Source organism: Sceloporus undulatus, chromosome 2, assembly GCF_019175285.1.
Source record: "Sceloporus undulatus isolate JIND9_A2432 ecotype Alabama chromosome 2, SceUnd_v1.1, whole genome shotgun sequence".
NCBI classification, from domain to species: domain Eukaryota; kingdom Metazoa; phylum Chordata; class Lepidosauria; order Squamata; family Phrynosomatidae; genus Sceloporus; species Sceloporus undulatus.
The window spans coordinates 235810673-235827390 of record NC_056523.1 but is presented as its reverse complement, the minus strand read 5'-3'; the positions used below and the strand labels follow the sequence as shown (position 1 = coordinate 235827390).

General features: G+C 38.3%; 1 protein-coding gene across 16 annotated transcripts in view; it reads right to left on the bottom strand.

The window, feature by feature from the left end:
* MPDZ (multiple PDZ domain crumbs cell polarity complex component) overlaps positions 1 to 16718 on the bottom strand; it is a 127290-nt gene that overhangs the window by 65776 nt on the left and 44796 nt on the right. For 15 of the 16 annotated variants that reach the window (XM_042449073.1, XM_042449076.1, XM_042449074.1 and 12 more), the window contains exons 12-16: positions 14021 to 14110; positions 10504 to 10586; positions 7011 to 7157; positions 6002 to 6148; positions 3044 to 3232 (exon numbers count right to left, since the gene is read on the bottom strand). In XM_042449073.1, coding sequence (XP_042305007.1) covers positions 3044 to 3232; positions 6002 to 6148; positions 7011 to 7157; positions 10504 to 10586; positions 14021 to 14110 — 656 coding nt within the window. The remainder of the gene's footprint in view (positions 1 to 3043; positions 3233 to 6001; positions 6149 to 7010; positions 7158 to 10503; positions 10587 to 14020; positions 14111 to 16718) is intronic. The other variant, XM_042449077.1, reaches the window with a different exon arrangement.

Here is a 16718-nt window from a genome sequence, read left to right as displayed (position 1 = left end):
CAAGTCGTGGATAAGGAGGGCTGGCTGTAAATTAGTACCGAAGTTTTAAAAAAATCAATTTGTTAACTGAAAAGTATAAACTGTATTTATGTAAATCAGAATGCGTGTAAAACTGACAATTTGTCCCAATAGTCTGCAGATCAATTTGTTGTAATTGTTGTTGTGTGTTTTCAAGTCATTTATGACTTATAATGTTCCTAAAGTGAACCTGTTGCTAACTGCCCTCAAGTCGACTTTGACTCAAGGCAAGCTGGACATTTCCAAGATTCTCTGTCGTCGACTGCCCTGATCAGGTCCTGTAGGCTCAGGCCTGTGGCCTCCATGATTGAATCTAACCATCTGTTGTATGGTCTTCCTGTCTTTCTACTGCCCTCTACCTTTCCCAGCATCATTGTCTTTTCTAGTGATTTATGCTTTCTCAAGATGTGGTCAAAGTATGACAGCCTCAATTTAGGCAACCTGGCTTCCAGGAAGAATTCAGGCTTGATCTGAATTCTCCCTAAAACACATTTGTTTGTCTTCTTGGCCATCTATGGTATCTTCAGCACTCTTTTCCAGCACCACATCTCAAATGGTTTGATTTTCTTTCTATCACTTTTTCAGTGTCCAACTCTCACATCTGTACATTGTGATGGAGAATACAATGGCTTGCACTATCCTCACTTTAGGATCTTGTCTAGTTCTTTCATAGCTGCCATTTGCATTCCTAGACTTCTTCTGATTTCTTGATTGCAGTCTCGGTTAACTCTTTGACCATTTCAATTTTCCAGGATGAATTCTTGTAGCTCTTCCATGGTCATTATTTTTGTTTTCTTAATGTTCAGCATTATGCTTTCCTCCTTGACGATTTTCAGTAATTGTTCCAAGTCATTTTTTGTTTCTGCTAGTAGTATTGTGTCATCTGCGTATCTTAGGTTGTTAATGCTCCTTCACCCAATCTTCATTCCTCCAGCCTCTGACTGTAAGCCTGATGTGCAAACAATACTTTCTGCGAACAGGTTGAATAAATAGGGTGATAGTATGCAACCTTGCCTTACCTGTTTGCTGATTGGGAACCAGTCAGTTTCTCCATATTCTGTTCTATCAGCATCAAGCTTTCTTGGCAAGATTTGTTCAGAGGAGGTCTGCCTTTGCCTTCTTCTGAAGCTGAGAGAGTTTGACTTGCCCATAGTCACCCAATGGGTTTCCATGGCCTAGCTGGGATTCATATCCTGTTCTCTAGAGTTGTTGTCCAATGCTCAAACCACTACATCACCCTGGCTTTCATGCTGATTATCTTTCTTACCTCCAAGCTTCTCTGTTCAAACATGTTACGAAACATTTGGCATCTCCGAGACTGCCAGTTTCATTCGTTCACTCCTGCTGACTGAGCAGCCGTGTGTGTGTGTGTGTGTGTGTGTGTGTGTGTAGCTTATGTACTGCCTTCACGGAGTCACAAGGAATACTGATGCAACTGCTGCCAAGTTATAAACATAACTTTTTTCCTGCAAGGAAACAGTCAATCTGACTATTTCACAATTTTAAAAATTCAAGCTGTGTAATACTACAGCTGGTGCTGCCAGCTTAACACAATACTTCTTAATCTAGCTGATGTATTGTAAACTGCTCTGAGTTCTATTTAGGAGAATGGTGGGATATAAATCAAATAATAAATTGAATGAATTAATGAAGGGAACCAGCAATTATTTTTCGCAATGGGCAAAGGATTGGTATCATACGTGTGCCCATTGGTTACATCTGTTCCTTTTTCTTCTAGAAACTCAAGGTACTAAAAACTGTTGATTTGTGGACCAACACCAACACTAGCCCATGGACCACCTTTTAGAGTATGAAAATTATGGATCTGTACTGAAAGCAGATTCATCACAATGGTGCGCTGTCACTTCAGAATTCAGTGGACAGTACAGATTTGAATTCTTCTCAAATTCAGGAATTAAAGTGAGAATGCTAGCCGGAAGACTAGACTACACTTTTCTTTCTGAATTTTTAAATGGGAGCGGGGGGGGGGGGGGATTCCCAGCCATTATGACACAATTCCAATATTTTTACCATTGTTTGACTAACCAGTTTTAAGAATACTTTTACATAGACTTCCAGTGATACACTGAGACATGGCATGTCACGCTGTACAATTTATCTTATATTGTAGTATGGTAGTCTAGCCAAGTATGACAAAAGGCAGTTGTGTGTGGTAACAATTGAATAGAACATACAGTATTTTATTGTTCAAGAGCATTTTAATTGTTTCCATCAATGGTGCTGGAAGGCAACAAACATACCACATGAAATCTCAGATAGTTCAAGAATTTTCAAACAACTTCTGTGCATTTTCTCATCCTTCCATTTACCTGCACAATGCCCTGAATTGTCAGAGAATTGCTCATTATCTAAGTGCTGAAATAGGTTGCAAACAGCAGCATTTAAACTTATAAGCTTTTCTCACTAGCTTCTGAAATATTCACTGCAGAGATGAGAAAGTAAGAAGGAGCTTCAAGCTCGTTCTCAGCTTCACTTCCACAGTGAAGGACCTACTGTACTCAGTTTTCACTACAGAGGTAAGGGGAAAGCATGTTAGTTTCACCAGCCTCCTTTGCACATTCACCTTTTTAAAAAAGCAAATATGTTAGCACCTTGCTACACACATAAATACTGGACAGAATCATACATCCTGAATACTTCTCAGGATTTTTAGTTTTGGGTGAGTCATGGTAAAAATTCTGCATAATCAACTTCTCAAATTATAATTGCTACTACTGGATTATAATTGTGATGCATAGGTTCTTCTGTAAGTCAATTAAAAGACTGAAGAATGTAGTTGAAAGTTAAATGAAAGTTGATTTTTTACAAAGACTAGTGCTTTTCTTTTTGAAAACATCATAACTCATTCAGAATAAAGGATCAAAGTCCCATAAATGAATGCCCATAATAACAGACTGATGAGTTTGTTTACGCAGAGTAGCATGTTTGGCAATAATGTCTGTATTCACACTGTTTCTAAATATATATATTTTTTCTCCTGTAAAATAAGCAGCTGATAAATTACCTGGTAATCTAATATGCTAAAGCCTAGTCCCATGCTCCCTTTCTCTAATTCAATTTGCTGCACTTCTGTTTCCCACATTGCCAAAGAAGATCCTGGAACCTCGTCTGTATTCTGGCCCATATTAGCCATTTCCAAGTTCATGTCCTCTGTCTCTGAAGAGCCAAGCAATCCACCAAGGTCTATATGAGACTGTGAAAATCAAACATAATTACTTTTATAAATAAAATCGTGAACACTATGCTGCCACAGTTATCCATATCTACCCTACATATTATTGCTAGAGTGGTTCTACATTACATTAAATTATGTACCATCTGTAAGATTTAAAATTATGTTATTACAAATTCTGTGGCAAGCAAATTATTAAATAGCATTACTCTAATTAAGGGGTGGGAAAAGCATAGCCCATGGGCTGTCTCCAATATCCAATGCCATTTTATGACTTCCAAAGACCATGACTTCCAAAGACCCACACACACACACACTGCAACTTTAATTACTTTTACATTACTCTGGCCTGTTACAGACTGCCAAAATAAAGCTGCTTTGTGTCTCTTTGCAGGTATGCTGTTTAAAGGATGCATGCATCCTAAGAATCCGGAAGCTGCACCAAAGCTGCACTCCAGTGCTTAAGAATGGAGTATGGCTTTGGCGCAACCTCCGGACTCTTAGGACCCATGCATCATTTAAACAGCATACCTCCAAAGAGACCCGAAGCAGCTTTATTTTGGTAGTCTGTAACAGGCTGAATGCTTTCCTGGTTATGCTTTTTTGCCAACTGTGGGCTATTTTAGTTCACGGGAAATCTTTCTTTTTGGAACCAGAAGAGACTTCAAGTCACCTGCTGTTTTGGAAATATGGAAAGAGGTGCCATGACTGAGTAACCCTCAAAGATCCAATGAGGGGCATGTGTGGCCTCCAGTTGAGTTGCCTACTCATGTTTTAACATCTCCATATGAAAGGTATGTTCCAAAGAACATAAAAGGAAGTAACAACCCAATGTGAGCCACCACGCTCAACTGGGCTGATTTTGATCCCATTAATTTTACTGGAATGTCTAAGTACACACAGAGAGAACTGCAGACTACATGCCACTGAGAGACTGGAAAATGGAATACAAATGGTATGTTTTTTTCCTATTCACTATTTAGATTTCTAGTGTCTGAAGTGATCAGCTGCAGAAACCTGCAGAATATAGAGAGAGGGAAATGAAGAATTGCAAAAAATATCCTTCAGGAGATTCCAAATTTGAAGAAACAAGAAGTATTTTGCATTTCCCAAATTTCCCTATATTCAAAATGCCTAGAAGCACTCTAAATCCATAAGAGAAAATCTTCTGAATAGGATATTTGTATCTATATTGTTCTGCACCATGTTAGTATTAACAAAACATTTACACAGCACTTTTACTTTACAAAATGTCAATCTCTATCTCACTAGCTAGCTTCACAAAATAAAATACATAGGGGAGATTTTTATTACTATAAAATATAGGACTGGTTCCAAAAATGCAAATAATTATGTATATTTGAAACAGTGTTAGATATATATTTCATTAACATCAGTTTCCCATGGCCCCCAAACTAATAAAGATTTACTATGCAGTTTGTGATGGGGTGAAATAATTTCTCTGTGGCCTGAGCAAAGAACACCTAAACCAAATGCAAGAATTTGAACAATGCTCCTTGAAGTAGAGATTTAAACCAGGCTCCAAGGTTCAAATTGAATCAAAGGCACTGAATCATATCGACTTTCCACTCTCTCTATAACTGGCATCTATAGTGACTTGTAGAGGAGTGAATACTTTTGCAACCAGCAAACGCAAGCATGGTTTTTTTTACTTAAATTTTGTTCCACAACAAAAATATTTTGCGCGTTCATTAATTTCAATTACAAGTTGTAACATAACAAATGAAAAAAATGGGAGGAGGGTAAATACTTTTAGAAGACAGCATAGATAAATAGTAGACAATGTCTACATATATATCAGTCTGTTTGTCTGTCTGCCTGTGGCAGCCAAAATGCTGCAGGACATCTTTCAGAATTTTGACAGTGTTTTTGCTGTCATCCAAGGCTGCTGCCACACTGCGGAATTAATGCAGTTTGACACCACTTTAACTGTCATGGCTGCAGCCTATGGAATCCTGTGATTTGTGGTTTATTGTTGCACCAGGGCTATCTGACAGAGAAGGCTAAATATCTCACAAAACTACAAATTCCAGAATTCCATAGCATAGTGCACGGCAGTTAAATCTAGATATAGGCTTTTAATATAGGGCTCTTTCACACTACACAATTCTTGTGCTGTGATTCAACTTAAACTGGCAACACATCAACATCCTACAGTTTAGGGAGGATTATTTGGAATTCTCAGCCAGAGAGTCCTAGTGCCTCCCCAAACCATAAACCCTAAGATTCCATAGGATTTTGCCATGATAGGTATGTGGTATGTACCAGAATAACATCACAAAACAGTAGTGTAGAGATAATACAGATTCAGACATTTTTTAAAAGGGTCCAGTCAGAGGAAAGAGGGTTCACAGGACTCCTTTGAGGTCTTAAGTACACATCGTTATTGCAAGATCCCGTATTCCCTAACCCAAGAAGTACAGTGGTACCTCGGGATACGAAATACCCAGGTTACGAAATTTTCGGGATACGAAAAAACTTTTGGTGCTTTTTTCGGCTTTTTCGCACGGAATCGCGGCTTTTCCCCATTAGCGCCTATGGCAATTCGGCTTACGAAGGCTTTTCGGGTTACGAAAGCGGCCGCGTTACGAATTAATTTCGTAACCCGAGGCACCACTGTAAAACCATAGCACCATGTTTCTGTTGGACAGTGAACCTCAAAATCAACACAGATTAAATCAAGCCAGTATTGTATGAACCAGCTCCTGAATACCAACACCAACTGTAGTTTTGTGCTTGCTGCACATACAAACTGTGCCACTGTGTTACCTGTTCTGTCATATGAGACTCATCCAGGGCTGACTGCTTAGCAGGTGAAGCTGCACGGCAACAAACCATTGTAACTTTGATGGGCAGCTCTTTTAAAATATTTACCACATCCTTATGATTTTCTCCAAGCAAAGATATCCCATTTACCTGCCAAAAGGAGATGTATTTTATAAAAATAAAAAAGCAGAAAATGAACATTACATATTAAAATATGGTATGCACCAGAGTAACATCACAAAACAGTGTGCCTTGGAAGCAAAGGAGAGATAATACAGCAGCAAAGCAAGCAGCAAATGTTTCTTGGAAATTGTTTGTCAAAATCCATTTAAAAATAATAATAATAATTGCTATCTGTTTGGGAACTTATACCAACTAATTGAGAAAGCGACTTTTGCACAAATTCCATTCACATGAATCATGTTTTCATACCAGAACAACACAGTGCACCATTAATTATTGTCAATTCAGAAGAGTGTCAAAACAAAAATGCTACTCCCAACCAAAGTAAGATTTATCTAATTGCTGACTTATAACTCAGCAATTAATTCTGTTCTAGTTGTTCTATTCTAGTTAGGACTAGCAAATGGACATAGGCCATTGTTAGACACTTTTCTCCATCATGAGTTGCATATGGCAAAATATGCAAGACAGGCATACTTCTACAACAGGTAAGATAAACAGCATCTGCTTCCAGAATCCCTTAGTGAGCATGCATGAATAGCAAAAAAAGAAAGAAAAGAAAGACTGTTCCATTTAAACATGCATACTGTGAATTTTGAATGAAAAGTTTGCTGATGTATGATGAACTGCAAACCTATCCTTATTCTTCCCATGATATTTATTCCCTCTGTGACCAAATTTTCTGTTAAAGAAGTAAAGTTCAGGAATACATCTACTTGGTTAACTGAGATATACCTGTTTCTATATGTGCTAATATTATAAATAGGAAAAAATCCCAGTATAATCTACTTTAAGACAAGGGAATATGCAAAGCAGAGATTATTCATACTTCCAGCAATTCATCTCCACTGAACAGCTTGCCACATCGTCCAACTGGCCCCTCTGGCAAAACAGACCGGATGAAATGATGTCCCACTGTAGCTTCTAAGCTTATCCCCAGTCCACTGCTTTCACTAAACTTGTTCACGTGAGCTACCTAGAAAGAAGAAAATAATGAATCTTTAGAACACTAAAGAACCGGTTGTTTTTAATAGTGCAGTCAGACCCGTATACAAAGGAACAGTAGACTTAAAAGCAGTTAACCATAACATTTTGCCACAGATGCTCTCCTTCTAAGCTACAAATTCCCTTCTTTCAAACATCATCCGTGCTCATTGATTTCTCACATCAAAACAAGACGGAATCACAATGTAAGCTGAAAGGGAGCAGCCAGCTGTAACTTCCTATTCTATTTTGCAAAGGGTAACAGATGCTGCAACTCCAGCTGCCCTAGAGATGAAAGGTAGTCAGAGAAAGTGAAAAATAAATGGAACAAATGACACAATCAAAGGTCCCATACTTCCTGTTACAGCAGAAGTCAGCTTTTGTGAGTGCTACAGAAACAATGGGTAACAAATACAGTATTCTAAAGCGGAAATGTCTCCAATGCAATGTCCAAGCCCTGGATTCCTACTGTCAGGACCAACACTGCACACCGGCTGTCACCCTCTGGGAGCGGTCAAGCATACACAAGACTCACCCCTGGATATATAATCTTCTAAGGTTTACTAATCCCCAGGTGTAGGAACAGCTGTACCATTCAGTGAATTAGAGCTGTAAAATGTCCCCCTCCTGAATATCATGTATGTTCAAGGCACCACAGCAAACACAATCCCTGGATTACGTAGAGTACAGAAACTGGTATGAATTCCAAAGTGTGTCAAAGAGTCTAGACAAGGAGTAGTCTCCTCCTCAACCAGAAGAATCTAATACCTAGATAAAAAGATTTCATTGCATATTTAGTACAACCTTTAATGTGAAATATCTTGAACACTTTCTGGTCTCTTTCAACCAAAGTTCTACAAAGCAAAAATCAACTAAAAGGAACCAGTAATCAATATCAAGGACTCAAAGGGGAGGGGAAGATTAAATCAGTCTCAAAGTACAGCAAAATGAAAGCATTTTAATAGGAATTTAAAACAACAATGAAGAGAGGGGCAATTAAGCTTCTTAGGTAGGATGTACCACAGTTTACCACTGCACAACTGAAAAGCCTCTGTTACTTACAATGGCAGCCAGATGCAAAGCAAAGACCCTGCTGATTGCCTAGTGGGTGCACAAAATCACATTGGAAAAGATCAACCTTTAAAATTCCTTTATTCAGAATACCATGTTTTTGGGGGGGACTTACAAAGCTTAACACTATTTAGACTGAATGACAAGAGTAGGTAGACTTCCTAACAAGCAATGCTATTTTCTTTCCCAAAAGCAGGGTCAATAATATATGGATATACGTTCTGCCCATTTTGAGCAATCCCATAAAGAAAAGTTATGGCACAGAGCTGAAGAACTATATAATGCTGGTAGCCAGAATCACATAAGGACAGAATAAGATGAAACAGACACATAGCAAAAGGCAGCAACACAATCCCTAAAATAAGAATGCATCTTGTTTCATCCAAAGTATATTATCTGCCAGAGCAACCAAGGACATTTTGGTACCATACCCTAACCTCAAACCAGACTGAAATGAGTCCAGATAATTCATTTCCTCCAAGAGCATCTGAAGGAGCACAGACAAGCAACTTTCTCTTCCTAGCAGTGTATAACAAATTTATCACAGTGGGCCTTGCACAGGTTCCACTCAAAGCCTCTCTAACCCTATCCCAATTGCTCAACATCTCTTGGAAGGACTCTGCTTGGTGGCATGTCAAGGATAAGACAGTACAGTGGGCCCTTGGTATCTACTGGGCTCGGTTGCAGGATACACACACCCCGCCCCATGGATATCAAAATACGTGGATGCTAATATCCCATTATATACAATGGTGTGGTAAAATAGTGCCCCCTATATAAAATGGCAAAATCTAGGTTTGCTTCTTTGAATTGTTTTTGTTTTTATTGTTATTTTAATATTTTCAAGCCATGCATGGTTGAATCCGTGGATGAAGAATCAAGGGATAGAGAGAACAAACTGGAGAAGCATAAGATGATGACTTTTTGGTCAATGTCACTGACATATAATCTACACATTGAAGAATCCTCACTAACTTTTAATTATATTTGCTCCATGACCTATGTATGCTACCTGCATTTTAACTGTTCTTTCTAGCCTGTTTCATTGCCCTCAGATCTTCTGTAAACCAAGGGGAATTATAGGCTCCAGAAAACTAGACTGGATACTTAGGAGCAACTGTTTGGATGACCCTTTCCATCTTACGAATCCATTGAGAAACGAATGCCTAGATCAAATCACCAGCACATCAACCAAAAAGTTCTCCAGGGCATTCAAAATCCTTCAGATTCTGTCTACAAGTGTTCAGGACCTTCACATTTCCAGTGCTACAAGTGCTATATCACCAGCGCTACAATCAAATTCACTTGCACTCTATTCAGCTTCTACCTATGGTAGGTAGCTGCCTTTTACCTGAAGCAGAAAAATATCTTAAGGCAGTCTACAAAGAAGCTATTCACCTATGCTTTCTTACTGGACACAAGAGATCAGAAAGCCAACACTCCTACTTCATTGTAGAAGAGCAGTATAAATTATTTCCACCAAGTACAATGATGAAGAGGGGACAGAGTGATTTGGCTCTATGAGCCTGCTCAGTCAATACCATGCAATTCACTGTTTTCAAAGGCTATAAAATACATAAGCTTGTTAAAGGCTGGTATTCCATCTGGTATGAAATTGGTGTTAACAGTTACTTCATTATTCTTTCACTGTGGGCATCTCATGTTTCAAGCAGACATAAATGCATTCATTATCTATAAACTCTGTAAGGAACTTTGGCTGCATCTACACTGCAAAATTAATGCAGTTGCTTTAACTGTCATGGTGCCATCCTATGGAATCCTGGGATTTGTAGTTTGTTTGTGACACAAGAATTCTGTCAGAACTCTCTGACAGTGAAAACTAAGTAGCTCACAAAACTACAAATCCCAGAATTCCATAGCATTGAGCCATGCCACTGAAAATGATGTCAAACTGCATTAACTCTGCATTGTAGATGCAGCCCCTACCTCTCTACTATATGTTCATATGGCATATAGCAGTGATAAAAATATGTTTATATAATTAATACATGAGGTTATCTGCTGTTACTCCCTAAAATGGTTTCATTCCAGGAAGTCCCAAGGAATTGTTTATGAATTATTTGCCTAGAAATCTTTACATACTATCTTATTGATTCTAAAATTTCTATAAGATAGCATTTTATGGTTTTTATCTTAGAAGACAAGATCTTAAAAAGGACAAATACAACAATTCTTTCAAAAGGGGGGGAGCATAAAATAAGCAGGGGTTGGGAGAAGTTAAACAACAAATTGTTCAGTTTACCTACCACAACCTCATAATTTGTCCCCAAAACTGACTGCCATTTGTTATGTAATGACATTTCTTCATCTGTAGAAGTGATCTGAAAACCTAAAAGATGTAGAATCATAGTTAGCTACAGAGGAAAACAATTGCCATTCTTATTCTCACACAGTGAATAGGATGTGCTAGAATGTGTATCTCCCTATCAATGTTTAGTTTATAAAAAAAGACTATGCCATGAACATATAGGGTCCAGCCATATTTAATTTGCTGATACGGGGTGTGTGTGAAAATTACAAATAACAATTTCAGCATAAGTGGAACTATTCTGATGTATTTTGTCATATCAAACTACACTGTATTCAAGTACAATTGGAAACTTTTGTTGTTGTTTCACAGTTGTTTTCTAAATCACCCACACAAGTGAGTAACAAAATACAAGATGAGTAGTTTATGGCAAGATTGCATTTAGGAGAACTCCTTAAATCTCATTTGGCATCATGTATATTGGAAACTAAGCCAAATAGCCTTTTAGCACCATTCAGTTCAGAACTGCACCTGCTATTTGATTCAGAGCTGCATCACCTCAAGGATCAGCCTTTTTGCACTTACCCTGGTTATTCAATTCAGAACTGTATTACCTCAAGGATCTTCTTTCATCTCCTCTCTTCCAAAGAATGCTAATTGTGCTCAGCTAGCTTCCTGAATAACTAGGTTTCTCTCTGGCTACCCTCTACTGCACTTTCCTCTTTCACTGAATGCAGAAATTACATGCACCTTCTGCCTTCCTTTGCCACAACTGTTCTCTAAAATGTTTTTTCTTAATCTGCCATTTTATCAAGCTCCTAGGCTTTAAAGATATTCTCCCTTCCCCCCCCCCCCCCACATTCTGTTTTTATGAAGTTAAAATAAGAGCTGGAAGTTAAAGCAGAAAGTGTACTACAGGCTAAGTCTCTCTTATCCAAAATGTTTGGGACCAGAGGTGTTTGGAAATTTGGAGTTTGTCAGATTCTGGCATATTTTCATAAACATAATGAGGTGTCTTGGAGATGGGATACAAGTCCACACATGAAATTCATTTATGTTTTGCATATAGCTTATCCATATAGCCTGATGGTAACTTTATACACAATATTTTTAATAATTTTGTGCATGAAACAAAGTTTGTGTACACTGAAGCATCAAAAAGCAAGGTCAGCTACTCGTGTGGACAATTTTGGATTTGGGAGGGTTCTGGATTTCGGATTCCAGATAGGATTCAAACTGCAATATATTTACAGCTTCCCCACCATCCTCCAAAGCTATGGAAAAGATCTCAGTTGTTATTTTTAAATGTTAATGTTTCACATTTACATAACACAACAGTGTGCAACTAAGCACTGGTATATATTCAGTTTTAAAAGATCGGAAACACCATAGCAGAAACAGCTACAAATCTAATACACAAGTTGTAGTCATAGTATCCCAAACCACTTTAGCAATGTAAATAAACTTTAGAATTGGTGTGTTACTGAGTAATGTAGGCAACATAAATTCACTTGTGTTTAAAATTGGTATTTCTTAATAATATCCAAACATTTGCACATGTTCCTTTTAGAAATGAATGACTTATGATTTTAGCCCTCAAATCTATGACCTCAGTTTCAGATGATACTATTAAAACATGGTCCCTAGAGGGCAGTGGAATAACACAACTTCGTCAAGGAATGCATACTTCAGTGAGATTTAGCCCATCTAAAAATGTAAGAAAGAAGTATAGTTATGAAAGGTAGTACTACAGTGTGAAGGTCTTTTGGAAAATGCAGCACAAAAGTGAACAAATGTTGCAAGAAATGTATCAGGATATTAATCCTGAAGAATTTAATACATTAAATTGTGTGTGCATATGAGCCTTCAAAATCACCTGTAGATCTCTGGCAACCCCATTAATTTCAAAGGGTTTTCTTAAGCAAGGAATACACAAAGGTTGTTTTGCCAGTTCATTCCCCTGAAATATAGCCTACAGCACCTGGTATTCACTGGTGGTCTGCCATCCAAGTGCTAACTAGAGCTGACTCTGCTTAGCTTCTAAGATTAGCTGGGATCTGATGCCTTCAGGATATTTAGGCTAATATATTTACTACAGGACTAAAAATAACACAAAGAAAATAGAAAGTGAGCACAATAAATATGCCGGAAAAGGAAAATGAATGTTTCACTCTCACCCAATGTATTTTTAAAGTCTTTAAATACCAATGAAATGTAAATTATATTTTCTAATATATATTGTTTATTGTGTTCTAACATCATCTAATGCAGGGGTGGACAAAGCAAGGCCTGTGGTCTGCATGTAGTCCCTGATGAAGCTTGCAACTGCTGAAACCCTGTTCCACTTCTCCAAAGACCCCCAATCCACTTTGCTTTTTTAAAAAGGCACAATTTCTGTGCATTTTTCACCCAAAAGCTGCAGGGAAAGCTTCCAAAATGTGGGAAAACACCCAGAGACCCATAGAGAACCACACACCCCAGGACCCTCAAATACTTGTTATTTTCATCAGAGTCCCTTTCAAAATGGTGACAAGAAATAATTCTTGTTGACATTTTGGGAATGACTTTAACAATGATAGAGGTATTTTGGAGCTGTGTTGGGGGTGCAGCCCACAGGTAGGTCAAAAAGTGTTTAAAAATTGGTCCCTGGCCTTCATGCAATTGTCCACCCCTATAATAATGGACCATTTTCAGTACTACTAGTAAATAGTTTTTATTTTGCTTAAATGATTTCAAAGCAAAACCATAATCTTACACAGTCTCCTAACTTTTAGCCATTTAAAGTTAACGTAGTAGTAAAATGTCACTATCAGAAAATGCATATGTCAAAAATATAGCATATAAACATTCTGACATTCCATATTTAAGATGCAATACAGAATATTAGTGTGTTTTAGTAAGCTTCAATCTATTGTATGGTGGCTGTTCAAATAAGACTAAGAAAGATAAAGTATGAAGTCAGAGAACATGAAAGTCTGTATCTAAAGTGTTTAGAGCAAACTCTCCTAGAAAATATATACAATGAAAACAAATGTAAATAAATAGAACTGTTGTTATTGTGATATGGAAGCAATGTTATTCCTAAGGATTACAACATGAAAGATGGAAAATTAGAAAGTCTTGAGAATAAAACAGCAAAACCTATTACAGAGAAGATCACATTTAAGAAATTAGTATAAAGTGCAGAAACATGTTAACATTTTGCAAATTGCTCCTCTGCTTTGAAATAAACCTTTGAAAATGTAATCTCCAGAGAATGGGCATGCAGGAAAAGAATCAGCTAACAAATTTTAGAAATAACTTCAGAATTTTTCTTCCAAGACATACATATGCATTATACCTCAGACACCACATTTTCATACCTTTTTGAGACAGAGGAACAACTTTTGAGAGTCTGAATGTACAAAAAAGGGGATGGAAAAAAAAGAAAGAAAAGTAGGGCAAAAGCCAAGAATGCAAGCCAGTGTGTTTCCACAGGGAAAAGATATACACTACTAAAAATTAATAATTCGGACCTGGTTGTTGTGGACTAATGTCTTCTCCAATGTGAACCACACTGGTACTGCATGACATTAATGGAGATTCCTGCTCTCTTTCACAGCTTTCTGGAAAAGAAGAAGAATATTCTCAGCAGCTCTGGGCATGCCACTGTCTGTGGAAATTAAAGTTCTTCTTCATGGTCTCTGTGCCTCACACAAATCGGTTATCCTGGGCCTACGCAGAGCACCATTCAGAATATTCTAGAATCTAGTAGAAACATTTTAGCAGTAGTCTCACCCACTCCAGTAACCCTATATAAGAGACTTCCCTCAGAAGCTGCCATTTCCTTTTTGTCTGTTGCTGCAGCATCCTGATGAGGAACTGATCTTGATTGATTGTCACTTTCAGTTTTGTCTTGGCCTCTGGCCATTTGGATGACACCTTTGCCATGCTGGATTTCTCCTACTGTTCTTAGTTCAAATTAAAGATGTGTTTTTCCAATTAAGCTACTCTGTTTGCAAGTGTATGTACAGTGCGCCCTTGGCTTATGCAGGGAATCCGTTCTGGACCCCCCTCCCACATAAGTCGAATAGCACGTAAGCTCAAATCCCATTCAATTGAATGGGGCTCATGCTCGCAGTGTGGGAGAGTGCGTGCGCCACAGGTGCGTACACCATTCATTCTCCCGGCGCGCGGCTTCTGCATAGGTTGGACGCTGCCTATGGGGCATCCACCTATAGCATGGCGCACTGTGTTTCTTTTAAAAAGGATGCAATTTTTTAAATTAAAAAAAGTTAGCATGTACAAGAGACCTCCAACACTATTGGAGTTGTTTACAAACCCCGTACTTGTTTACTTAATGGGACTTAATACTTCTGAGCCGACATGTTAAGACTCTCCTGCCTTAACCTGTAGCTCTTTCTTTCATAATACTTGTCAGATGTAACTTAAGAACTATTTCTAATAAATATTCCAAATGAACTAGAAATGACAGGTGCCTCCCGAGTCTCTTTTAAGAGTCACTAATGATCACTTTGTATTTAAACATTTACACTAGTCTTCCAATGTTCTTCAACAGCTAGGCTGTGTAGTAAAAGTCTGTGGAAGAATAAAGTTGGTGAGTAATTTGTACTAGCTGTTCTCCTATACTGCATAGGACCTACATTTTTGTCCAAAAAGGGAGTGAAATTTGATAGGTCTAAGCTGGCAAAATTTGATTTGTGTGTACAATAAATATGGGCTTATTCATTTTAATGTAGTAAAAATTCATGTTTTTGTCATGATGAAATTCATGTTTTTTTCATGATTTTAATTACTATACTGTAGAGAATCATCAGAAAAAGAAATAGATTCTGGTAACAACCAACTATCATTTCATGGGGATAAAGTTCAAAGAAAAAAATCACTCTACAAAATAGTACAAGCATAAGTGAAAAGTCGTTCTTATGGTGATACTTCATTGTATCAAAAAGGCATGCAAAATTCCAGTCTCAATTCAGTTTTCAGATCACCAATATGAAGTCTTGTGACATGGTGTGTGTTTCTGTGTCAGTGTCACATTATTGTTCTTTTACACACTTTTAGAAAGAACCATATGGTTGTTTTTAATAGTGAAGCAGTTTAAGTGTATGAAACTGCATTAACTTTTAGTCTGTCTATCCATTTAGCCTATATCTGTGACAACACTAATTTAAGATTTCAGGGGAGACTTTCCATCCTTCCTATATAATAACTTTTTTTGGGAGGGGGGACAACTAAATATCCTTTGGATTGAACCTGTGTCTCTCTTCGGGAAAATAATGTCTCTAAAACAGGGGTAGGCAACCTTTTTGAGCCGGGGGCCGGGTTGCTGTCCCTCAGACAAATGGGGGGGCCGAAGCCAAAAAATAAATAATTAAATATTTTTTTAAAAAATTAATTAAATAAATAAACCGGGACAAATGTAGGATGAAATTTTCAAATGGAGGACACTTTTAAAAAAAAATATTGGAGGACACACGAAAAAATTTGCTGATTTAAAAAAAATGTTAATATAAATGCATGTTTCTGAGGCTTCTATAGACAATTGCCCCCCTTGCCCACCGCTTGCCCCCTTGCCCTCCTCCTCCTGATAGGCCAAAGGCCCCACACCCTCACGCGAGAGGCCAAAGACTCCGGCAGCAATCGGCGGCAGGACCGGGGTGGGGCCGGTCCCAAGGCCTTGCTGGGCCGCATCCGGCCCGCGGGCCGCAGGTTGCCTATCCCTACTCTAAAAGATTCATCTGCTGGGAATAAAGAGATCAGGCATTAAAAACTGTATTGAATAAGGGCCACTTTATTAAGCAATTAAACTGTCTTAAATTCTTTGAGGAGCAAGAGTGGGGGGGGGGGGGGAGCAACTTGGTGACAAAGAAACTGAGGCAGAGAGTTTCCAAGAGACCTCTTCCTCAGCTTCCCCTGAGCGAACACCAGAGCACTGACTGCCTAGTTACAGACCCACCATATGTCAAATTCCCTAAGATATACCATACAGTAGGCAAAAAATTCACGGAAAATAGGGTGGGGGGATCCTACCCAGCCCTGAAGCAATACTTACACTGCCCAAAAGGCAGGTAGGTCTGTCGATTGCTGATGTCAAAAAGGAAGCAGAGAGGATAGTCAGTCTATAAACACATTACATCCTCCCACCACATGCTCACGATCACACACCTTTTAAAGGTGTGCAACTATCTTTAATCTCTGGTCTCCTCCCCA